The 26,194-nt window shown below is 41.2% G+C and overlaps 2 protein-coding genes and 1 long non-coding RNA gene across 7 annotated transcripts in view; 1 reads left to right on the plus strand and 2 right to left on the minus strand.

The window, feature by feature from the left end:
* The window catches only part of ADCY10 (adenylate cyclase 10), a 76,216-nt gene extending 70,467 nt beyond the window's left edge, over positions 1 to 5,749 (minus strand). For 2 of the 5 annotated variants that reach the window (XM_058701624.1, XM_058701626.1), the window contains exons 1-2: positions 5,594 to 5,747; positions 118 to 323 (exon numbers count right to left, since the gene is read on the minus strand). In XM_058701624.1, coding sequence (XP_058557607.1) covers positions 118 to 265 — 148 coding nt within the window. In that variant the 5' untranslated portion in view covers positions 266 to 323; positions 5,594 to 5,747. Of the gene's footprint in view, positions 1 to 117; positions 324 to 5,593 lie in introns of all 5 variants that reach the window. The other 3 variants (XM_058701623.1, XM_058701622.1, XM_058701627.1) reach the window with 3 other exon arrangements.
* An 87-nt stretch (positions 5,750 to 5,836) lies between these two features.
* On the plus strand, positions 5,837 to 7,719 carry LOC131496235 (uncharacterized). Its single transcript, XR_009254391.1, has 2 exons — positions 5,837 to 5,904; positions 7,480 to 7,719. It is a non-coding gene; the product is annotated as an uncharacterized LOC131496235 (long non-coding RNA).
* Positions 7,720 to 9,388: 1,669 nt separating this feature from the next.
* MPC2 (mitochondrial pyruvate carrier 2) overlaps positions 9,389 to 26,194 on the minus strand; it is a 31,461-nt gene continuing 14,655 nt past the window's right edge. Inside the window, exons 2-5 of the mRNA XM_058700386.1 lie at positions 25,268 to 25,308; positions 14,394 to 14,478; positions 13,806 to 13,917; positions 9,389 to 9,716 (exon numbers count right to left, since the gene is read on the minus strand). Of these exons, the coding sequence (XP_058556369.1) occupies positions 9,680 to 9,716; positions 13,806 to 13,917; positions 14,394 to 14,478; positions 25,268 to 25,308 (275 nt within the window). The 3' untranslated portion in view covers positions 9,389 to 9,679. The remainder of the gene's footprint in view (positions 9,717 to 13,805; positions 13,918 to 14,393; positions 14,479 to 25,267; positions 25,309 to 26,194) is intronic.

A 26,194-nucleotide genomic window follows, 5' to 3' on the forward strand; every position in this document is an offset into this window, starting at 1 on the left:
CTCCCTCCTGTTTTCTCCGTAGCGATAGCCGTAATAGTGCAACAGCTCAAAATGGGCCACCCCACTCTGGAATCAAGCTGTGCATCCACCCACATGAAAGATTCGCTTTGTGCTTGCCTGAAATATCAACAAACATCAGGACTCCATCAAAATAATCCACAGAGGGTCTCTCTGGAGAGAAGTCTCCATAGACAATGAGGTCTGGTAAATGCGCGGCTATTCTGACGATGGCCCGGTCCTGGGATTCTTCTCTTCGAGTGCTCATGTTCAAGGCAAGTGTTCAGGAGTTTATGGTCACAGCAAACAGTCCCCAGATAGACCTTCTGGAAAGAAAAGCTGAGAATGGAGGACATCTGACATCTTCATTGACTCATTTTCCTATTCTTTTTTCTCCACCTGCGTTGTACTAAGCTGTGAACGACACTTATTTAAGCGACTGAGTAGTGATAATGCCTGATGTGTGCAGTCATCCTTGAAAGGGGCCACTTTTCTATTCTGAGTACCCCTCACACACTGGGCCGCCAACCCTGAGCAGCTGTTACATGAACGAACACCATTGCAAACAGGATGGGGTGAAAGAGGGCAGCTGAATGAGTCCATCCGTTTTCACGAAGGGATGAGCTGGTCAGTGTGCAAGTCGTGTTGCAGAGGGGCCAGTGGCACTTTTCACTCAGTCTACACCCCTTGTCCTTCTGTCCCCATGGGTCATCCTGCTCTCTCCCTCCCTTTCGTTCTCTCTTTTCTCTCTCCTTTTTGAAAATTAAAAAGTGTGGACGTGGGTTTTGTGGGTGGATATTTATACAAAGGTGAGAGGCAAAGTATTACATACAAGCAAGAGATCAAGTGTATTTAAGGCACAGTCGTAAATAAACAGAGGAACGGAATTCAAGGCTGTGTGTGTGTGTGTGTGTGTGTGCGCACACACACACGCACAAGGTTTTAAACTGTAAGTAAAAGGAAATGTTGAAATTTCAATCCATTGCCCGGTTAGTTCTAAGAAGACTAGAATTTCCCAAGGCCTTCCTTTAGCTGTTGGGGCCAATTAAATGTTCATGCCTGGATGTTGTAAAATCATGCTGTACCACGCTGATGAGAAATAGCATACCCAACATTTTTTCAGAGCAATCCAAGTTCCTGGAATAAGTGATACAGAAAAATAAAAGAGCTTAAAAAAAAAAAAAAAGGCGGGGGGGGGGGGTGGGGGGAAGGAACTGTTACTGACCATCAGGGAGGAACTGATTAGTAATTTCAACCAGACATACATAGGTCATATTGGGGTACGTGAGAGCATTAGAAGGAAAAGTGAGACAGTTTTTTTTTAAGTTTATTTATTATTTTTTTTTTTTGAGAGAGAGAGAGTGTGTGAAAGAATGTGCACGTTTGCACATGAGTGAGCGGGGGGAAGAGAAGAAGGAGAGGGGGACAGAGGATCTGAAGCAGGCTCTGCACTGACAGCTGAGAGCCCAATGTGGCTCCAACTCATAAACCATGAGATCATGACCTGAGCCGAAGCTGGATGTTTAACTGACCGAGCCGCCCAGGTGCCCCAAGACAGTTAATATTAGTATTTTTAGCAAACTTTAAAGTGTCTGGAAAACCTCTCAAACTGAGCACTAAATATTAGGTATTGAAGGACCTTTAAAAGGAAAAGTCAAACTCAATTGTTTAGAAGTGAAGAAAAATACAGAAATGTGTAAATAGGGTTAAAAAATTAAAACATTCAATAAAAACCACAGCATGTACCAGGAACAATTAGATCACATTAAGTCAAATAATTTCAGATAGTGAATTTGATAAGTGTTATATGAACTTACAAGAAGGGTGGGAGAAGACTGAATTCCCAGAATAAACTGAGACTTAGGAAAAATGCTTAAGAAAACTTAGAGGGAATTTTAAGCTTTATTAAAAGCAAAGAAATCTTTAAAAGAGGAATAAGGGCAAAGCTTCTGCCTTCTTCACTACAGAGAATTGAAAAGTGTAACAAATATTGCTAAGAAAGAATTGAACTCCAAGCCAAGAAGGTAATGGTAAAGCACCCAGGCATTAAAAAAATTTTTTTTAATGTTTATTTATTTTTGACAGACAGGGACAGAGACAGAATATGAGCAGGGGAGGGGTAGAGAGAGAGAGAGAGAGAGAGAGGGAGATACAGAATCCGAAGTAGGCTCCAGGCTCTGAGCGGTCAGCTCAGAGCCCCATGTGTAACTCGAACCCACAAACTGTGAGATCATGACTCTAGCTGAAGTCGGACGCTCAACCAACTGAGCCACCCAGGCACCCCAAACACCTAGTCATTTTAAATAAATTCAAGGAGCCAGCCCCAGATAACCTATAAACACAAATACTGAAATACTGGACAGATGTAATCTCAAGAACAAGAGAGGAGCTGGAAAACTGGAGGTGGGGACATTCTCTTCTGAATTTCAAAAGATGAGGCTACAGGGGCCCCTGGGTAGCTCAGCCGATTGAACATCTGACTTCGGCTCAGGTCACGATCTCACAGTTTGTGGGTTTGAGCCCCATGTCGGGCTCTGCGCTGACAGCTTGCAGTCTGGAATCTGCTTCAGATGCTGTGCTCCCTCTCTCTCTCTCTGCCCCTCTCCGCTTGTGCTCTCTCTCTCTCAAAAATAAATAAACATTAAAAAATTAAAAAAAAAAAGATGAGGCTACAGAAAACATAGACTGGTAAATATAATGTATCAGTCAGTATAAGCTAGGTCATGCTTCGTTAACAAATACTCCAAAATCAAACGTAAAGAAGGGCTATCTCCTGCTCATTTCTTGCTTGTGCTACGTATCTTTTGTAGGTCATCTGAGGCTTTCCTCTAGTGATGCCTTCACTATGGGATCCGGGCTGGGACATTCTGGATGTCAAGACAGTGGGAAGAAAGGATTCAAGGGACAGATTCATTCTTAAAGTGTCCTCCCAGAAGTAATATATTTCTCCTTCCACTCACATGACCTTGGCCATGAATTGTGAGAACACAATGTCAAATAAGTGAAGTGCAATTCTACCATGTGTGACAGAGCTGGCATATTTGTGATAATCCAAATATTTGTTAATACATGAGCACGTAGATAAGCAAGAGGGATTTAAAAGGAGTCAAAATGGATTCAGAGCCAAGAGCAAAGTTATTTCCTTTTTTGAAGTTACTGAATTTTTAAGTCAAGAGAAAGCTGTAGATAAAGTATATCTTGACTTTAACAAGATCTTAATGGCCAAATTGCTCACATCCTTACGGGTAAGACACAACATTTTAGGAGTGATAAACACATAGTTCTCTGTTAATGCAGTTAACAGTCCTACCTAAAGGACACTGATTTGTGTTGTAGTGTCCATTCAGAGGGGAGCCTCTACGGGCACGCTAGAGCACATCTTTAAAGATGTAATTGGAGAGAGAGCCAATGAACTGAATGACAGAATCAGGATCTTAAAATGTCTTCATTGACTAAAATAATAATGAAATTTCAGAAGAATAAAGGCAAAGTGCTATACATAGAATTGTAACAAAATCAAATGCATAGGCACATGGTACGAAAACTAGATTTATTGCAAATTCCATGTTATCTCTTAAAAAACATTTTTATGGGGTGCCTGGGTGGCTCAGTCGGTTAAGCGTCCGACCGGCTCAGGTCGTGATCTCACGGTTCGTGGGCTCGAGCCCCGTATCGGGCTCTGGGCTGACGGCTCAGAGCCTAGAGCCTGCTTCGGATTCTGGGTCTTCCTCTCCCTCTGCCCCTCCCCTGCTCATGCTCTGTCTCTGTCTCAAAAATAAATAAAACAATAAAAATAAATAAATAAATAAAAACATTAAAAAATTTTTTAAACAGTGTAAAGTCCCCATCTGAGCAAACTTGGAGAGTGCTGGACTTCCTCGTGAGGGGCACAGCTGCCTCGCCTTCCAGACTGCAGTGAATCTTATCTTTAATGGAAAGATGATCGCTAGGAGTCCATTGTTTTAAATAAGTTGATTTGAGGACTTGGGCAGGTTTTTTTAGGTTTATGATTACCAGGCAAGGAAAGTAGATTCATTTGGCCACGAACATGACAAACGTATGAGGAAAAACGGAATAAGAAAATGATTTGTCCGTGGGCTGAAGAGGCAAAGACATCTCAAATGAATCCCTGAGAGTTTTTCTTGGGAACATTCATAAGAAGACAACAGACAATTTCTAATTTAGAAGGCTTAGATTAATATTTACTCTGTGACGCATACCACATTTTAACGTATTGATAGGTTGCCTCAAAACAGCACTGTGGGGTAGGCCCCACTCCCATTTATAGATACAGAAACTCAAGTTCAGAGAGATTAATTTGCCTTGGTTCACACTGCTGGAAAGCCCAGGTCTCTGGGATTTAAATGTCCATGTTGTTTCTATCACACCTGCTACATCCCATTTGTGTATGTTTTATTTTTGTTTTTGTTTTTTAATATAATTTATTATCAAATTGGCTTACATACAACACCCAGTGCTCATCCCGACAAGTGCCCTCCTCAATGCCCATCACCCATTTCCCCCCCTCCCCCACGCCCCCAAGACTGAAAGAGCAAGCAGGCGGCTGAGACCCCCAAAGACATACCGAGAAAGAGTTTCGTGAAAGAAAGGAGTGTGCAGTTCCATTCTACTCAAAACTCAGCAGTATCACAAATTAAAATGAAATTAAAGATCAGTTATATCCATGATGGTTTCTCTAAATACATCCTCTAGAAACTTCTATAGATTTCAGCTTTCATCCAGTTTTTCACCACTCTGTAAAACCAGGTTTTACAAGAGTCCAAAGAGGAGATATTCTGAACTTCAAGGGATAATATCGTGAGGAAAGCTTGCCAGACCACTCTAGCCAAGGCAACTTGTCCTCTGTGCTATTAGGGCACTTAGAGTCTATAAATGTATTAAATGTGCCTTACTTCCTATTTAAATATCCTTACTTATCTATTCCTCTCTTTATGTCTTCCTGTGCATTGTAAACTCCTCTGTTTTAGAGACCCTGGTCTACGCGTCCCCGTTTCTTCCAGAGCATCTTCCTACCACCCCCACTTACACGGTAGGCACTTGCTATGTGAGGAGGCTATCGGGTGAGCAGTTGTAGGAGGTAAAGACAGCACGCATCCAGGATAAACAGGATGAGGCCACATTTAAGATCTCAAGTTTCTTTTTTTTGTGTGTGACGTTTTATTTATTTTTGAGACAGTGAGAGACAGAGCATGAACAGGGGAGGGTCAGAGAGAGGGAGACACAGAATCTGAAACAGGCTCCAGGCTCTGAGCTGTCAGCACAGAGCCCGACGCGGGGCTCGAACTCACGGACCGTGAGATCATGACCTGAGCCGAAGTCGGCCGCTTAACCGACTGAGCCACCCAGGCGCCCCAAGACTTCAAGTTTCTAACCTTACTTAAAAGCCAGAGATATATACATCATGATTATCTATCTACCTACCTACCTACCTACCTACCTACCTACCTACCTACCTAATCTGGGACTCCTAGCCCAAGGATTCCCCACTTTCCTCTAAGCTCCAATATCTGTCTTCCCAGAGGGCAGCCCTCACCTTTACCTCTGCAACCGTTCTTTCTACTGACATGGCACATACCTCTTCTTCCTCCAAGGCTGAGGAGAAGCCAGGGCCTGGATCAGGTACTAGATCTTTCGGGGGTGCATTAACAGGAAAGGGGGCTGGGCGACATTATTCTGAAGCCAGCAGAAGGGCTGTGTCCACTTAGAGCTGACCCACAAAATGACAGTTTTGTCTAAAAGCCGTTTTCCAGGCCACACCCTCATCAGAAGGTCATTGTTTCCCCCGCTCACTGACCCTGCTCCTGATTGGCTGGCCCTGCCCTCCCCTCCCCCACCAGTCCCAGTGACCTATTGCTCCTATAGGGACTGGCTCTTTCTGGTTGGCAGGTAGGACAAGTGGGGCAAGGGTCAGGGAGACTGATACGACCCCCGAGTAGTTTTCACGTCTCTTTCTCTGACCTTGTGGAGGGTGGTTGAAATTAGGCAATAGTTTGTAGGTGGTTATTATAAAGCCACGGATCTCCAGAATAAGCAAATACCCAATTTGGTTATTGATTATAATTTACCAGGACTATGAAATTTACCAGTTACAATGCATTCAGTACTTAATCTTCAGGCATTTCTGTGAGGCAGATTTTTGTGTGAAGAGTTATGTACCTGTCTTTTTTGATCAGTTAAGTGCACGCTTCTGACCTCATTTACCCCAAAGGTAACTTGTGGCCCAACGTTGGCATTGGATTTGGGTTTCTCAATCCAGTATGACACCGGCAAAATCTTTTAAGTGGGTGGCATATTTTCCAACAGCTTACATCATGTTTTGATTTCCTAGCTGTTCTTACGTATGTCATAACTACACTTAACATTTAGTGACACGTACGTAAAACTTGAATTTAAGAAAGTTGAACTGAAAAAGCAAGGAATCATTCTCAAGTAAAGCCCAGCCCTCTAACTGAATTTACTGTGTGCTCCAAAAAGTTGTAAAACACAGTTGTCTTAACGGAGGAAGAGATTCCTTTAATTATGTCTGTCGAGAAAATTTTCTGATGTCAGTTGTGGAAACCGGTCTTAATATAATTAGAATCATACCTCATATAATTAAACAGACCCCTTAGGGAGGAAGCTGTGTTAACATCAGTGTTTTCTATTTGTGTTTCATTATGTAAACAAGCTCCTGTTTTGCTTCATGGAGAGGAACCTGGGATCCCAGGTCAGGCCAACCTTTGCTGATTGTTTGAACAACTTTAAAGACAGACAATCTGTTTACTAGGCAGAAATGAGTCAATGTTGCTTTGAAATGAATGCCAAACCACAAGAAGATTAGGTTAAAGAATTTATCTTGAGTATGCGCCACCCTGCCTCTGGGTCCCCCACGCCCCCCACCCCAAGCAGCTTTAACCTGTGGAAGTCTTAGAAATTCCAATAGTCACTACTCCAGAAGGTGTGCAAATAGGGGTAACATGGTCCACCCTTTTTGCGGGTATACTTTGGTCTAAGAAAGTACTTTTGGGGTCTACCTTCAATTAATAAGCTTACCGTTTTCTGAAACTTACTACACTTAATTTTGTGTTAAAACGTTAGTTTGATTGAGCTTTACAACAATCTTATCAAGTAAATACTCTCCTCACCCCATTTCACTCTTGAATATACTAAAGCCCAGACACAAAGGGTAATAAGGTTTCACAGTTAATATGTAGCAGAGTTGAGCTGAAACACCCTGGGAACTCACCTAATGAAGTTTTGGGGACCAGTTAGAAATTTTGATGTAGAATTCAACTCAACAGGACTGATCAAGTGATTTGCACCACTGTGAAAAGTACTTCTACAGAGCTCAGTGCCTACATTGGTAGTGAGGACTTCTGGTATATAAATTCTCCTAGGTTTTCGAAAATAGTTGTGAAACTGGTCAGTGGACTATGTGTTTCCAATGTCAGCAAGAGTTAACTAGACTCTCTTAATTTTTAGGATTCAATAATGGGATGGATGAGAGTTCTGGGGCATAAATAAAAGGATGAGCTGATGGTCTGTCCATGGAACTTCTGAGAACCAACAGGAAGATAACTGTGATTGTACCTAAATGCTACAATTAATTTGACGAAGTGGGGCTTAGAAGAACCCAGTTAGGAAAGAGCAGGTTTCAATGAAAAGAAAGAAACATCACTTCAACATATATATGTTAATAAACTTTTTTGTGTCTATGCCATATTTCATAATAGATGTTTTTCTTAAAGGTTTAACCTTAGGAAACATACACACGTGCTCACACATGCCAAACTAATTCGAACAGCATGGTTTATACAAAGAAAGTAATAATGGGGCACCCGGGTGGTTCAGTCAGTTAAACGTCCAACTTTGGCTCAGGTCATGATCTCACGGTTTGGGAGTTCGAGCCCTGAGCTGGGCTCTGTGCTGATAGCTTGCTTCGGGTTCTGTGTCGCCCTCTCTCTCTCTGACCCTCCCCTGCTCATGCGCTCTCTCAAAAATAAACATTAAAAAAAGAAATTGGATGGGGCGCCTGGGTGGCGCAGTCGGTTAAGCGTCCGACTTCAGCCAGGTCACGATCTTGTGGTCCGTGAGTTCGAGCCCCGCGTCGGGCTCTGGGCTGACGGCTCGGAGCCTGGAGCCTGTTTCCGATTCTGTGTCTCTCTCTCTCTGCCCCTCCCCCGTTCATGCTCTGTCTCTCTCTGTCCCAAAAAATTTAAAAAAAAAAAAAAAAAAAAAAAAAACCAACAAACAAAAACAAAAAACGTTGAAAAAAAAAAAGAAATTGGACTCTTCAGGACCTCTTTACTTCTGTGTCAAATTCTCTAATCCTTCCTCCTCGAAGGTGGATTACAGGGAAGGGATAAGTGATTAAAAAGTGCAAGGTTTTCACTGATAATTGCCTCGATCAGTTAAATATATTATTTAAAAAGTTCTTGGGGCACTGGGGTGGCTCAGTCGGTTAAGCGTCCAACTTCGGCTCAGGTCATGATCTGGTGGTTCGTGGGCGAATCCATGGTGTGGAGCCTGCTGGGGATTCTGTCTCTCCTCTCTGCCCCGCCCCCACTTGTGCGTGCGCACGCGCTCTCCCTCAAAAATAAACATTAAAAAAAAATGAATAAAAAGTTCTTTTTGTCATTGCTTCTTCAAACTTAGAAATAACTTGCTTTGCTGATTCCTTTGACTACAGTTCTGCCCAGGACGGGCTCTAGTAGGATTTTCAGAAGGAAGCTCGGTACTCCAAACTGGAGCTCCATTCAAATAGGATATTGATTGTATTTCTAGCACGGAGTAGTCTACGTCCAGTCTCTCTCTTCAAAATGGGGACAAAGGTCACACGTGTTTACACAAAGCTGACTTGGGGCGCCTGGGCGGTGCAGTGGGTTAAGCGTCTTGATCTTGGCTCAGGTCATGATCTCGTGGTTCAGGAGCTGGAGCACTGATGGCGTGGTGCCTGCTTGGGATTCCCGCTCTTCTGCTCTCTGCCCCTCCCCCGCTGCTCTGTGCGCACGCTCTCTCTCTCTAAATAAATAAGTAAACTTAAAAAAATTTAAAAAAAAGAAAGCCAACTTATGTTCCAGGCATTCTAGTAGGCACTTTGATTTGCCCAAAGTCATAGATTATAATAAGCCATAGAGCTGGGATTCCAATTTAGGACCGGAGAGCCTTTTCGGCCACATTCCATCAATTACTGACTGTAATTCAACAACTGAGAAATCTTTTGTTACTCTGTAGCCACACAAGAATTGCTAGCCATTCTACTACCCATTTCTCCCTCTCTTTAGCTCTATTTCCTTTTATTTCTAGCTATTTCACCACCCTTCCCTGTAAAAGAGATAATTTAACCTTTCGGTCCTCTCTGGTTGAGTAGTACAGAAGAAAGCCAAGGGTATGTAGGAGCAAGTATGATTTATTTGCGGCAGAGAGTAGGAAAAAAAATGTTACTGATAGCCATAGATACATTCCTTAAGTCATATACAAAGAAACACTGTTATTAAAAGTTTGTTTTATTTTTCTGTGAAATTGAGTATTAGCCCCCAGTTTACAGTCTGTTTTTTTTTTTTCTTTATGGCTTCCAAACATTAGCACAGTTAATATCACCTCATCAATAACCAAATAATAAATCAAATTAGTCCCAGTGGTTGTATGTCCACATCTAGATTGTTCGGGTGGTCAGGAACTCTTAGTTGTTTGCTTTAGCTTTTAGTTCTTGGTTATATCTATAAAGGAAACAGAAAGAGAATAATTATGCATCACCACAGATAACTATGTAATGAGAAGGGAATGGGAAGCATATTCCCCGTCTCCTTTCTCACTAGTCAAGAGGCTGTATCATTTTAGCTACAATCTTCTCAGGGGCTTGTGGGTGAAACAGGCAGAAGGGAAAGTGACCTAAGGATTTTATTTGCATCTGGCTTCCAACTGCCAAAAAGTTTCAACGACGTAACTGACAAATAGCTTCCCGTACAAAAGTCTTATTTTGGTATTTTCATTCTTGAATTATACCAGTGTAACAAACATGTGAACATACAAATAAAATTTAGCAAAATGTGGTCATCTGGACCTTTATTTTATAATCACGGAACATCTTTCCTAAGAATAAAATAAATTGGGAATGAGATCCTAAGCACTAAAAATAAAATATACTTTTTAAAAAATAAAATAGACTTTTGTGATGCTGACAGGCTACTGAGTTTTTAGCAGTTTGTAGACACTGGGTTAACAGAATAGTAAAGCAAAGGCCTATTTCTTCAATTCTCATTAATCCGAAGAAGAATTAACCACCAAGTCAGAGTCTTTCCCTTCTACAACACCCAGAGCTTCATTTACTATTCTGTCCCAGATTATAAGGGTGGAGAAGAGAGCAGAAGAAGTAACTTATTCCACGAAGTCTACCAGAATCCCAGATTTCTCTAAAGGTTCTGATTTCAAATATCCCATGGTGCCTGTCTAACTGCTCCAGAGTCCAACACTTATATTTTGAGCTAAATCTCCCAATCTACTGTTGTGACTGAAAACAGTGCCAAAAATCCTTTTGTCAAACTGTATCTGTGTTTCCACTTTAGAGACAATAATTCCAAATGTTGCATTCCACGGGTTTGCAGCCCTCCCATTATGGCTTAACATAAGGTTAAAATGCAACGGTGGATGAGAAAAATACTCGTGAAGAAAGTCCCCGTACAGACTGAAGTTTGTATCAATGCAAGTAAGCTCGAAAAATGCTTGTCGGATGTGCGGTAGAACGAGCGAGTGATTCATCATCCATCTATTCTGTGCTAGAGGATAATGAAAGGATTCACGTGTCAAGCTAGGATAGCAAAGATGAGGAAAATGGAGGACAGAACGCCTTCTGAAAGGAAGGCAAATTATAACTGAATATTGTCCATTTCTTTATTATGGAGATCATTTAATTTTTTTTTAGCCAAAGAGCACTGTTTTGCAATTTAGGAAGGTTCTGTGGTTCCAGCGAAGCCAGAGCCTTCATCTACGATGAGCTCGAGGCAGAGTGTGAACCAGTCACTGACAATATTAACTACCGAGTACAGACAAGCTTCGCAGACATAGTGGGCTCAGCTCCAGACCACCACGATAATGAATATTTTGTGAATGAATATTCAAATGAGTATTTTGGCTTCCCAGTTCATATAAAAGTGACATTTACGCTATGCTGTATTCTATTAAGTGTGCAATCGCAGTAGGTCTAGGAAAAAAAGTACATACCTTGACTTAAAAACATCGCTTAAAAAAACGCTAGCCATCATCCATGTTTTCAGCAAGTCGTAATCTCTTTGCTGGTGGAGGGTCTTGCATCAACGCTGATGACTGCTGACTGACCCGGGTGGTGGCTGCGGAAGGTTGGGGTGGCTGTGTTTTCTTAAAACAGGACAACAATGAAGTTGCCACCACATCAACTGACTCTTCCACAGATGATTTCCCTGGGGCATATGATGCCATTGGATAGCACCCACAGTGGAACTTCTTTCAAAACTGGAGTCTATCCTCTTAAACCCCGCCACCGCTTTATCAGCTAAGTTTATGTGATATTCTAAATACTGTACTTGGTTGTCATTTCAACAATCTCCACAGCACCTTCACCAGCAGATTCCATCTCAAGAAACGCTTTCTTTGCTCATCCATAAGAAGCAACTCCTCATCCATTCAACCCTGTGATTGCAGCAATTCAGTCCCATCTTCAGGCTTCGCTTCTCATTCTAGTTCTCTTGCTGTTTCCACCACATTTACAGTCACTTCCTCCACTGAAGTCTGCAACCCCTCCAAGTTATCCACGAGGATTGAAACGGACTTCTGCCAACCTCTTATTCATGTTGATATTTTGACCTCTTCCCATGAATCATGACTATTCTTAACGGTACCAGGATGGTGAATCCTTTCCAGGTTTTCAATTTACTTTGCCCAGATCCATCGGAGGAATCACTCTCTATGGCAGCTATGGCCTTACAAAAGGTGTTTCTTAAATAAGAAGACTTGAAAGTCAAAATGACTCCTTGATCCAGGGGCTGCAGAATGGATGCTGTGTTAGCAGCATAAAAACATAAATCTTGTTGTACATCTCCATCGGAGCTCTAGGGTAACCTGACACATTGTACGTGAACAGGAATATTTTGAAAAGAATCTTGTTTTCTGAGCAGCAGGTCTCCACAGTGGGCTTAATATTCAGTAAACCACGTTGTAAATCGAGGTGCTGTCACCCAGGCTTTGTTCCATTTCTAGGGCACAGGCAGAAGAGACTGAGCATTATTCTTAAGGTCCTTAGGATTTTCGGAATGGTGCATGAGCACTGGCTTCAGCTTAAAGTCACCGGCTGCATTAGCCCCTAACAAGAGAGTCAGCCTGTCCTCCGAAGCTTTGAAGCCAGATATCGGACTTCTCCGTAACTGTGAAAGTCCCGGAAGGCATCTTCTTCCAGTAGGAGGCTGTGTCACCCACATTAAAGATGTGCTGTTTACCGTCGTCGCCTCCTTCGTTATCTTGCTCCATCTGCTGGGTAACTGGCTGCCGCCTGTCCGCCAGCACCTGCTGCCCCACCTTGCGCTGTATGTGGCGGAGACGGCTTCTTTCCTTGACCCACAGGAACCGACCTCTGCTGGCTTCAGACTTTTCTTCTGCAGCTTCCTCACCTCTCTGAGCCTTTCAGAGAATTGAAGAGAGCGAGGGCCTTGCTCTGGATTGGGCTTTGGCTACAGGGAACGTCGTGGCCGTTTGATCTTCTGTCCAGACCACTAAAACGTTCTCCGCATCAGCGATGAGGCTGTTAAGCTTTCTTATCGATCGTGCGTTCACTGAAGTAGCACTTTTGATTTCCTTCCAGAACTTTCCCTCCGCATTCACAGCGTAGCTAAATATTCGGCACAAGAGGCCTACTTTTCGGCCTATCTCGTCGGCTTTCAGCCTACCTTCCTCACTGAGCTTAATTATTTCTAGCTTTTGACTTAAAGCGAGAGATGTGCATCTCTTGTTGCCTTTCACTTGAACACTGAGAGGCAAACTGTAGGCTTATTAATTGGCCTATTTTTACTATTATTGCGTCTCAGGGAAGAGGGAGATCTGAGCAGAGGGAGGGAGATGGGGGAATGGCCCAGTCGGCGCAGTTAGAACACACAACGTTCATCAGCGAAGCTCACGGCCTCATTTGGACGTGCTTCGTGGACCCCCAGACGACGACAGCAGTAAAATCAAAGATCATTGACCACAGAGCACCACAAGATTGTGAGAATGACCAAAATGTGGCACACAGACACGAAGGGAGAAATGCTGTTGGGAAAATGGTGTCGACAGACTTGCTCGACGCGGGGTTGCCACAAACCTTCCATATGTAAAAAGCACAACATCTCTGAAGCACAATGAAGTGGAGTGAAACGAAAATGTGGGACGCCTACAAACAGTTTTAAAAATATTCAGAGGATACTTTCTGACAAGACCCGTAGCCTCACACCAAACATCATTTCCAACCACTACATAACCACACCCGTTTTATTATCTATAATTGAAAGCGAGCGTTAAAACGTTCATAGAGAAAATTACTTAGTATTTCGTAAATCATGTCTGTTGTCTTAAAACAGATTCTATGAATGGGCTGTATTTCTAGATAATACACAGTCAGATTTGAAACCTATGTAGCAAACATACTGCTTAACACTTTGAACTTAAACCCCCAGATTTTTCTAGACATTTCTGCTTCAGGCCTATTCCATCTTAACATCATACATGAATCTTAAAAAAAAAAAATGCACTGCCATCTGGGCGGCTTCTGAGGCAGATTTCTCTTTTTACACCTTTGGTGGGCTTACCTCCAAATACGAAAGAGCTGAGAGGCCCCTGCTGCCCCCACGAAGAAATTAACAGCAAACAGACTCCAGTTTTTTGGAATAATTACAAGTGAGTATCTTGACCAAATAAACCCTGTTGAAACAAAAGATTTTTTTTTTTTAAAGCACAGGTACTGCTGCAATATCTTTTGAACATTCTGTATTAGAGCAACATAATTATAAGACTGTGACAACATAAAGCAGGATAAAAGAAAAGCTGTGCTTTGAGTCTTTAATAAAGTTGCTATAATTCAGTGTTACACAAAATATGCAGTTCTTACATCAACAGGGAATCTTTATAGGGCAAATGAATATTAACTAACTTTTTTTCCTACTTACAAAAAATATGTTCGTGGTAAAACAAACAAACAAACCAAAAACTCACGCAGATACTTATTCACAGTAACTGTCTTATCGAATAATTAATTGCCCAACGAGAACACTGTTAATTCCTTTGTGTGTGAGTGCATGTGCGTTTCAAACAGTAAACCGTTAAATAAACTGATGTAAGACAAAAACAAAAATACTGAATGCCCTAAATGGAACAGAGAAAATACTCATTTAATTTACCTGTAGCCATGAGAACAGCAGACTGAGCTGTGCTGAGTTTCTCTGCAGGTCTGGCCATGTCAGCCAGCCCAGCACACACGAGGCCCTGGAGAGACACATTAACACACAACAAGAAAAACAGCGTCATGAGTGTGCAGTAATAATTCTTCATTTTATTTATTTATTTATTTATTTATTAAATGTTTTTATTTATTTTTGAGACAGAGAGAGAGCATGAGCAGGGGAGGGGCAGAGAGAGAGAAGGAGACACAGAATCTGAAGCAGACTCCAGGCTCTGAGCTATCAGTACAGAGCCTGATGTGGGGCTCGAACTCACGGACTGTGAGATCATGACCTGAGCCGAAGTCAGGCGCTTAATGGACTGAGCCACCCAGGCACCCCTATTTTATTTATTTTTAATGTTTATTTATTTTTGAGACAGAGAGAGACAGAGCATGAACGGGGAAGGGGCAGAGAGAGAGGGAGACACAGAATCGGAAGCAGGCTCCAGGCTCTGAGCCATCAGCCCAGAGCCCGACGCGGGGCTCGAACCCACGGACCGTGAGATCGTGACCTGAGCTGAAGTCGGACACTCAACTGACTGAGCCACCCAGGCGCCCCAATAATTCTTCATTTTAAATAACACATAAAGTTTCAGAGATTTCCACGTGATAGTAGCTATGATTTTAGTATCCACACATTAAGAAAATATATACATCACCAAAAACTACAATGAGTTCAGGGCTGCTTTTTGCATTTGTGTCTTGTTAACCACATCAAGTGGCCTCATATATTTGAAAATTAGTAGTGTGTGCGTATTCTTTTTTAATTTCGTTAAAAAAGTAAATATGTTTGAAAGTTATTAAGAGAGAGAGAGGGAGGAGAGAGACAGAGCATGAGCAGTGGAGGGGAAAAAAGAGAGGGAGACACAGAATCTGAAGCAGGTTCCCGTCTCTGAGCTGTCAGCATTGGGCCCGATGCAGGGCGTGAACTCGTGAACCGTGAGATCATGACCTGAGCAGAAGTCAGTCTCTTAACCAACTGAGACACTCAGGTGCCCCTGCGTGTGTGTATTCTAACAAATAATACTTTTTTCCACGTGTGAAATATATATATATATATATATATATATATATATATATATATACACACACACACATATACATGTATGTATATATATATATTTTTTGCTCTCAAAAAATTTGCATGAGTGGGGGAGGGGCAAAGGGAGAGGGCAAGAGAGATTAGAATCCCAAGAGGGTTCTGCACTCAGCATACAGAGTCTGATACAGGGCTTGATCTCATGACTGTGAGCTTGTAGCTTCAACTGAAATCAAGAAGTGGATGGATGCTTAACTGGCTGACCTGACCACCCAGATATCCCATAGTTATATATTCCTTTTTTTAAGAAAATGTTTATTCATTTCTGAGAGAGAGAGGAAAAATGAGCACGGGGGAGGGGCAGAGAGAGCAGGGGACAGAGGATCCCAAGCAGGCTCTGTGCTGATCGCGGCCAGCCCGATGGGGGCTTGAACTCCTGAACCGCGAAATCATGACCTGAGCTGAAGTCAGATGTTCAACCCATTGAGCCACCCGGGCGCCCCCAAAATTATATATTCTTCATACATGTTGGAAACCACTGGTGTGGTGGATGCCTAAAAGCTGTTGAGGCATTTATGTAATTTGTATAGCGTCCTCCTTTCATGTTTTGGTCAGTGTTAATTCTTTTCTAAAAGTGGAAGTATCTGAAAAGCTCTGTTATAATTTTAGTTTCTTGGTTGGATAATTTTTCTTTAATGTCAAAGGATACATGGTTATTCCTTCCCTGCTGTGTCTTTAACACTGTTATGTAATCATCCTACTAAAACCCTACCATCAACATCACTCAGAAAGTTCAGTAATGAGTCTTTGGTTATGCTGGTTATGCTCTTGGTTATGCTGCTCTATTGCAGAGATAAGAATATGTAATAAAATGATCTTTATTGATGAAAAATTCAAACCTACACAAAATAAAAGACGAGTACAAAGAACCCCTACATACACGTTATGCGTATTAGAGTTAAAATTCTGCCACATTCGCTTCACCTCCCCTCTTCCCTTTTATCCGTTAAGTATTTTATTTATTTATTTATTTATTTATTTATTTATTTATTTAAAATGTTTATTTTTGAAGGAGAGGGACAGAGCATGAGCAGGGGCAGGGCAGAGAGAGAGGGAGACACAGAATCCGAAGCAGGATCCAGGCTCTGAGCTGTCAGCACAGAGCCTGATGAAGGGCTCGAACCCACAAACCATGAGAGCATGACCTGAGCTGAAGTTGGACTTAACTGGCTGAGCCACCCCAGGCACTCCTATCCTTTCAGTACTTTAAATCAAATCCTAGATGTCATTAAAGAATATGTCTTTAAGAAATTATTTTTAGGTTTTATGGAGTTTCTGAAAGATGCTCTCACCTGGAAAATATAAGTCAGCAAAGGACTTTGCTCCTAAACAGAACACACACATACTTGTGAATTTATACACAGATTTAAGTCAAGTACAAAGGGTTTTGAATTAGTGAAGTCAGTAGTTCAAGAAGGCAACGATTCTGATTTAAAAGGGGGAAAGTGGGTAAGCAGGGGTACAACCAGATAAATCACAGCTAATGCGATTTTGCCTCTTGTTAACTTTCACCCACAGTCCTGTGATTTTTCTCCCAAATGCTTCCTAATCGTCCTTCCTCCATTCTTCTTCTAGGTCCCCACATGCATTTTTTCCATTTCGTATTTGTTCTACTTCTATGGGGTGGAATACTGCCTTTGAAATGGGGAACAAAGGGGTTGATTTCTGCTGTTGACCTACCGGGTCCACGTATTACACTGAGGCTTGCTGCACAGATCTATGAACACTATAGGCTACATTCTAGCATCTTCTTTTAGAAGAAGTCAGTGGTCATGATTTATTTATGCTCACAGTATACCCTTTGTTTTTCGGGGACACCTTAGTAATTATTCTCTCCCACAAAGGTCTTGAGCTCTCTTTCTACTTTTACATCATTCTAAGCTTATGTAAATTAGCTTAGAAAATCTCACTGTGGGGAGCCTAGGTGGCCCAGTTAGTTGAGCTTTAGGACTCTGGATTTCGGCTCAGGTCATGATCTCTCATGGATCTGATCTCACGGTTGTTGGGATGGAGCCCCGCATTGGGCTCCGCCCTGAGGGCGCGGAGCCAGTTTGGGATTCTGTCTCTCCCCTTCTCCCCGCCCCTCCCCTGCACTCGTTCTCTCTCTCAATAAATAAACATTTAAAAAAAGAAAAAAAAAAGAAAAGAAAATCTCACTGTGAATCTATTCTCCATCACTTACTAGCTGTGTGACTTTGGTCAGATTACATAACACTTTGTCTTAAATTCCTCATGTATAAAATGAGAAAACCAGTAGCTACCCTTGCAAAAATGATATATGATTAAACGAGATAATATGCACAGGTGCCTGGTAAATACTATTATTAACAACAAGAACAGACAGCTTTTGTCTGTAGAGTCACAGAGAAAAAGGAATGTTAGTTTTCTGTCCTTTCCTGCATTACTAGCCTTAGGCTAGGAGGCAGCAGGTCTGTACTCGTTTTCATCTTTATTATGAAGCTTATTCAAATAATAGAACTACATAGATTTTATTCGGAGAGTGTTTAGAATAAACAACAAGATTGTGTAAAATATTCTCCAACGTACAAAGAAAATACCAGGTTAGATCTGCAGCGACTATTTTAAAGGTGGTCATGTAAGTGTGTAAGTGCATAGGCTTTGGAGTCCAACAGACCTGGGGTTTCAAGTCTTGATTGTGCCCCTTACCACGATGGTATATTCAGTCATCTAGCTCTTTGAACCGTAGTACCCTTACCTGGAAGATGGTAATAATATTTAGTAATATTTGCTTCTCAGATTTTTTTCTGGTGAAGATCAAATTCACGAGACCATGTATCAGATAATCGAATACAGTCTGGCATTTAGTGGACTCAAGTCAGCTCCCTGTTTCCATTAGTTAAAAAATGCTCTTCAAATTATCTAAAGCCCAGGACTACGGTTCTTTTTGGCATCTGATTATCTCCACTGGGTGGGGTAGATATTCCTCAGATGGTATAAAAACCTTTTTTCTTTCTTTCATTCAATATTTTCTCCTCTATTAAAAAAAAAAGTCTCAGGACGCTTTTAGAGGAGAGTTAAAAAAATGAGATACCACTATAGAATATTCCAATCCCCAAATGCTTAGAGACAGCAAAGCGCTCAGGATTTTTAAGCCATTAATTAATCTACATAAATAGTTCCAGCTGGAAAAGCAAACAAATAGGTATTAAAAATCTGCACGGATAATCTTAAAATAGCTTAATTTATTCTTAAGGAGAAGAGGAAATAAACAAAAAATTAGCTACACAAAATGGCCTATTATTTGAGAGTTAAGTATAACCCTGTTTGTACAAAAAAGACTATGAACAAAGATAAAAGCTCTCTTAAGTGACCTTCATAGCATAGCTTCCCAGGCTAGCCAATGATCTTCATTCCTTCTGTAAACAAGCTAACAGATGTCCAAAGGTTTTCATTCTGTGTTGCATTCATGAATTTTTGCTCCCACCAGTTGAACTGAACTTTTGTCAACTTTGTCCTTAAACCTAATGTAACCTACATAATTTAATGAACTACCAGGGAATCACATGCAATACAAAAGAGGTTGTCATTTTTATGAAAACTAAGTGACTGCTCTGGAAAGACTGAATAAAGGCAAGTTGCTGAAGCCTGCGGTCAAATGCGGTGAGAACAAGACAGATATAAAAAGACTGGGTGGGAAAGCCATAAAGATCCAGCAGATTTCTGTTCTTATGCTATTATGAAAAGTGTCTGTGAACTTGCTTTGCTTTAAACAAAACTAAAGTAGAAACTTCTTAAAAACTTTTTTTTTTTTTAAAGTAATCTCTACCCCCAACCTGGGGCTCAAACTCACTACCCTGAGATCAAGAGTCGCATGCTCTTCCAACTGAGCCAGCCAGGCGCCCCTAAAATGGAAATTGTACAGGATGCATTACCGCATAATTCATCCAAAACAGAACATGTGGAAATGAGTGGATCCATACACAAAGAAAAGCTTTAGCCCTATAGATGATTGGCAAATGAGTGTCTCTTAAGTTAAAAGAAAATATTTAAGATATATAACTATTTTTTTTTTTTTTTTAATGTTTATTCATTTTAGAGAGACAGAATGTAAGCAGGGGAGGGGCAGAAAGAGAGGGAGACACAGAATCTGAAGCAGGCTCCAGGCTCCGATCTGTCAGCACAGAGCCTGACGTGGGGCTTGAACTCACGAGCTGTGAGATCACGATGAGCCGAAGTCTTATGCTTAACTGACTGAGCCACCCAGGCACCCCGGCATTGTTTTTTAGGATTATCCATTTTGACCTCAATGGTTAATTATTTGCTCTCAACAAAAGTAGTTAAGAAGGATTCCACTACAGTTAAATGTCTGAAAGTATAGTCTGAAATTCTTAATACAGAACATATGTCCCCTGGAGTAGTAACGGTTATGTGTCATGGACAGACTACCATAGATGAATTATTATCATCTGCTGCTATGCTGTCACCAGAAGACTATGTATGATTTCAACATGAACTTAAAATAGATGTTTTTAAAGGAGACAGAGAGCCCACAAGGCACTTGGTATATATCATATTGTCAATGTTTCAAAACTTTGTTCAAACCCTTTGTCGATGTTTCAGAAGAAACACCAAAGCTATTGATAAAATCCTATAAACTTCTATGTTGTGACAAACTTTAAGTCAAAAGTACACCCAAATTGATAATAAATAGGGTCAATCATTCTTACTCTTTCAATAATGGTGCTAGAAAGAATTGTTAAGCAATCAATTACACTTTATAGACATACAGTTACTATATAATTTTCAGTGCTGACATAGAGAGAAGAGATAGAAAATAATAATACACTTTCCATTAGTTTTTTTTTTTAGTATCACACTAATTCGAATGGTGTTTTTGCTTTGATCTGCATTTTGATTAACAGACAACCCGTTTTAACATTAAAAAAAATAAAAAAGAGGACATTCACATATCACACATTACACTAACTGGGTTTCCTACAAAGGGACCATTAGTGTCAGTCACCAAAAATTTCAAGTGTTGTTGTTGTTTTGTAACTTGTTCTACTGACATTTTAGCCTGTCTCACCCTCAACTGTTCTATTTCTGCTCTGCAGGTATCAGCATTTACATTAACCATTTGCACAGCTCATAAAAATTGCATTATGGGAAACTGAAGCAGGGCCTGCCCTGGCTCTGCTGTTCTTCATGGCGTATTTTGTCCATTATCTCACAGCAACTACACTGCTACAGTCTCCATTACCATTTAAAAAGCATCTGGAATTCCATGCTAGCCACGGGAATTAACATATATTCAATACATTCAATATATATTCGATATATTCATATATCCATATATTTATTCAAACCGGACACAAAATTATGTGTGAGGCTGAATGAACAATAAAAGCAAATCTTATCCTTAATGGTTATTGTAGAATAATTTCAATCATGTCCTTAGGATTCTGAATCCCATTTTATTAAGGAAAGTAATTCATGTGAATGCATGTTTACAAATATTAGTAAGACAGCTTACAAGACAGCCTTTGCTATAAAAGTCTACATTAAAATTCAGTCTGGGGGCGCCTGGGTGGCTCAGTAGGTTAAGCATCTGACTTCAGCTCAGGTCACAAATCTCACTGTTCGTGGGTTCGAGCCCCCCATCTGGCTCTGTGCTGACAGCTTGGAGCCTGGAGCCTGCTTCGGATTCTGTGTCTCCCTCTCTCTCTGCCCCTCCCCTGCTCACTCTGTCTCACTCTCTCTCAAAAATAAATAAACATTTTAAAAAAATTCAGTCTGGACCCTCGAATTCTTGTCCTGAGCCTCTTGTGAGGAGTCTGTCCTATATTTAAAAAAAAAGTTTATTTATTTATTTATTTTTGAGAGATAGAGAGAGAGGCAGAAAGAGAGGGAGGCAGAGAATCCCACGCAGGCTCTGCATTTTCAGTACACAGCCCGACGTGCGGTTCGAACTCATGAACCGTGAGATCAAGACCTGAACCTAAATCAAGAGTCGGATGCTTAACTGACTGAGCCACCCAGGTGCCCCGAGTCTGCCCTACTCATGGAGTTCTACCAAACAGGAATGGGGACACGAATGAACAATTTTCACTCGCTTAATGAGGAAGTGGGGTATACACATAGACGGAGGTGGATTACCAAACCTCAATTAGCCCTCCGGGGAATAAATGTAGGCTTGTAATGGGATTTAGCGTACAGTTACGTTGATGAATCGCATTCAGTTACAGGGCAACAAAAACATAGATCAAATGTCTGTTTAACTAAGTCACATGAAAAGGAGAAAAAAAAAAAGATCTTTCTGTGGGAAAAACATCAGTAAATGTACATAATTCTGGTCTTTGGTAAGTTGAAAGCGAGTGAAAACTACTTAGTAATTACGTATCAAGTCAGGAAGAAAATCAGAATGAAGTGCTGGGGAAGCAGATGAAGTTAAGGCACCATTATCTACGACTCAGTGACTGGCACTTAGTCTGAAAAAGGCTCTAAAGACATGGGTGATAAAAAGCAGTATCATTCTCCCCTCCCTCTATGAACTTTGTAGTAGTTCTGAACATAACTACCTATTATTTGTGCTTTGCTTTTTGGCCCCGTGAATAGCAGCTGCACTTCCTGGTAACATCCTGTATCTTTCCCTGAGTGTCTGTGGACACACACAAGAGGTAAAGGCTGTAAACGGCGTGAAATAGGTAAACGAACATGCTGCGTCTGTGTAGGAAACAACGCAAGACAGGTGGCTGAACTGACACGGAACTCTCGGACCATAAAGCTAGTTTTTAACGGTCAGAGCGAGCAGAAGCATTAAAGATGACATATTCAAACTTAAAAACAATTTTTTTAATGTTTGTTTGTTTTTGAGAGTGAGACAGAGTGAGTGGGGGAGGGGCAGAGAGAGAGGGAGGCACAGAATCCCAAGCAGGCTCCAGGCTCTGAGCCGTCAGCACAGAGCCCGACGCGGGGCTCTAACCCAGGAACTGAGAGATCATGACCTGAGGCCGAAGCTGGAAGCTTAACCGACTGAGCCACCCAGGTGCCCCTAAAACTTTTTTTTTTTTAATTGACGGGAGGGTTTTGCAAAATACCGTTAAAAAGACAACCACAGGCCCAAAATGGCATCACTTAGGCCAAGACACTAATACCTAATGTAACTGCACTTTCAACCTCCCCCAGAAAGGTTGTCTTAACTAGTCAGTTAGGAATTTTCTGGTCAGCACCAATGAGGTACTCTCTGGCATAGGCCCTCTCCCCATCCCCAAAGAATAATTCGCCTACTAAGACTCTTTTGTCCCCAAGTGAAGGTGACCTCACCTGGAGATAATCTTTTTTTTTTCTGTTTATGACTTCTTTGTCCTGCCTTTAAAAACTTTTCTCTTTCTGTAGCCCTGGGGAGTCTCCCTCTCTATTCATTCGCTAAATAGGATGCTGTCTCATCCATGAATCATTTAATAAAACCCCTCAAGCTTACTTGGTTGAATTTTGTTTTTTAACAATACAAATAATTAAAAAAAGAACTGCTCTGTAGTTCTGTATAAAATGCAGCTCGGAAACACTAACCTACTCTAGTCATTTTATAAATAAGGGGAGAAAATGACAGATTTAATTTACCTAAGGCCATAAGATTAAGGGACAGCCAATTCTAACATTCTCAACTACTTAGATGTATAGCTGAGTTTCTGAAATTGTTCTAACAATTTTTTTTTAAATTTTTTAAATTTTTTAATATTTATTTTTGAGAGAAAGACCGAGAGAGAGAGAGACAGAGCGCGAGCTGAGGAGGGGCAGGGAGAGAGGGAGACAAGAATCCAAAACAGGTTCCAGGCTCTGAGCTGTCAGCACAGAGCCCGACGGGGGGTTTAAACTCACGGCAAGATCATGAACTGAGCCAAAGGCAGACGCTTATCTGACTGACCCGCCCAGGCGCCCTGTGTTCTAACGATTTAAAACATTACATTTAAGAAAATTAAAATAGCCTACAACTCAACAACAACAAAAAAACTTGATTAAAAAATGGACAGAGGGCTTGAATAGACATTTCTCCAAAGATATACAAATAGTCCATAAACACATGAAAAGAGTCTCAGGATAACTAATCACACTTGAAAATGCAAATCAAACCCACAACGAGCTACCACTTTCCACCCATGAAGATGGCTATTATAAAGCAACAACAACAACAACGAAAGTAACAAGTGTTGGCAGGCTGGACGTGGAGGAATTGGAATCCTTGTGAACTGCTGGTGGGAATGTAAAAACAGTGCAGCCGCTGCGGAATATAGTGCGGCAGTTGCTTAAAATAATATTGATTCAACAATTCCACTTCTGGGTACATACCCCAAAGAACTGGGAGCAGGAACTGGACCGGATATTGTGTGCCATTGTCCACGGCAGCATCATCCACCGCAGCCAAAAGGCGGAAGCAACTCAAGTGTCCATCAACAAATGAATGGATGTGCTTGACACTAAGAGAATCGTTAAGATGGCAAATTTTATGTGTAGTCTGCCACAATTAAAAGAACAAAAAGCCTACAGACTAGTACTTTTCACATTGTAGAAGGTATCAGAATCACTTAGAGGGCAAAATTACTAGTGACTCCATCCCCAGAGTTTCAGATTTAGCAAATCTGTGATGGAGCCCCCAAATCTGCATTTCTTTCTTAAAAAAGAAATTTAATGTTTATTTATTTTTGAGAGAGAGAGAGACACAGTGCAAGCAGGGGAGGGGCAGAGGGAGACAGAGACACAGAATGCGAAGCAGGCTCCAGGCTCCGAGCTGTCAGCACAGAGTCTGCCCCACAAAGAGGGGGTGAAGGGGAATCATGACCTGAGCCGAAGTCTGATTTTAGGCACCCCTAAAATCTGCATTTCTAACAAGTTGCTGGGCAGGGCCAATGCTACAGGTCTAGGGATGACACTGAGAAGCACTGCTGTAGGCCAAAACCGGCCCTTTCAACATAAAAACCAGTGATTTGCTTTATTATTTCCATGGCCGTGTCTTTTCATTTTCAGCTAAAGGAGAACTTCGGGAATGAAAACTCTGGCCTCAGGTAAAAAGCACTGGTCTTGGGAGTCAGAAGTTCTGGATTCTACCATGTACCAAATACGTATGATACGTAGGATAATTTTTTCTACTTTTTGAGACTAAACTTTCCTTGCCTGTATTTTGGTGTTGGTATCGTCAGTTCATATACTAAATTAATAATAAAAATTAATTTGGGGGGTTCTGGTTGGTTCATTTTACTTAGTCATAAAATCTTAGAATGAAGTTTTGAGTTTCTAGGGCCCACAATTATATAAGCTTTTTGATAACAAATATGTTCCTAGAAGGCCTCTTATCTAAGAAGCTCAGAACTCAAGTAGGTAGTATGCTTTATGCAGTAAAAATGACACATCTAAGATTATTTGCATGAAATCATCTCCAGACAGACCATGAACATTTAATTTTTTTTTTTTTTTTTTTTTTTTTGAGAGAGAGAGACAGAGTGTGAGCACGGGAGGGGCAGAGAGAGAGGGAGACACAGAATCCCAAGCAGGCTCCAGGCTCTGAGCCTTCAGCACAGAGCCCGACGCGGGGCTCGAACTCACGAACTGCGAGATCATGACCTGAGCCTAAGTCGGAGGCTTAACTGACTGGACCACCCAGGTGCCCCCAGACCATGAACATTTAAAAAAGAACATTCTTCATAAAAGTGACTTCAAATTAATAAGTTCCTTTTAAAGAATATTTTTTTTCAGTACCTTCTGCAAAACTCAGGACTTACCCATTTCATAATTGGAGCCCAGAAAAAAACTGTTTTGGGACCTGGAAAAAAAAGAAAAGAAAAATTTAGAAATAACCCAACTATTTTATACACGACTTAAAAATTTTTTTTAATATTTATTATTTATTTTTGAGAGAGAGAGAGAGTGCATGTGCATGAGTGGGGGAGGGGGGGGCAGAGAGACAGGGGGAAAGAGGACTTGAAGCCGGCTCCATTCCGACAGCAGGTGCCAGATGGTGGGGCTCGAACTCGTGAACTACTGTGAGATCGTGACCTGATCCAAAGTCGGCCGACTGAGCCACCCAGGTGCCCCTGGTCCTTAATTATCTTTTATCCTTCTCAAACGAATTCATTGGGCTTATAGTAAAATTCGTTAACTCAACGTGATTTTAATACAAAGAGATTTATAAATCTATCATAGTGTCCTTTAAATATACAACTGTGGTTAGTGGTAGATCTATTTACCTATAAAAATTATGACCTCCTTGAAGCTAGTGGCTAAATCGTATTCATACTTGTATCCTTACCACCTAATGGCTGTTGAATAAAGAGCCAGCACAACTGGAAACAGTTTATATTAACCAGAGTTTAGACTTTGACTTTGATAAATACGGGTATATGTAATACACGTGCCTATATGCAAACAACTGAAAAATTCATTAAAATCAGAAGTTGTTTTTATCATTCCGACACTTGCATATTGATAAGCCTGGCTTATCCTTTGAAGAGTTTTTAAAGTAAGTTTGCTGATCTTCTAGACTATTTACATCTAGTCCTAAAATCTTTCCACAATCGAAGTCTCATTTTCTCAATCTTCAAAGGACCTGGATGCTAACTTTAGACCAACGATTCTTCAAATTCTAGAAGTACACGGCTCAGAGTCTGTCTTTCCTCGTGCGCCAAAATGATTATAATACTAAACTGCAT

Source organism: Neofelis nebulosa, chromosome 15, assembly GCF_028018385.1.
Source record: "Neofelis nebulosa isolate mNeoNeb1 chromosome 15, mNeoNeb1.pri, whole genome shotgun sequence".
NCBI lineage: Eukaryota > Metazoa > Chordata > Mammalia > Carnivora > Felidae > Neofelis > Neofelis nebulosa.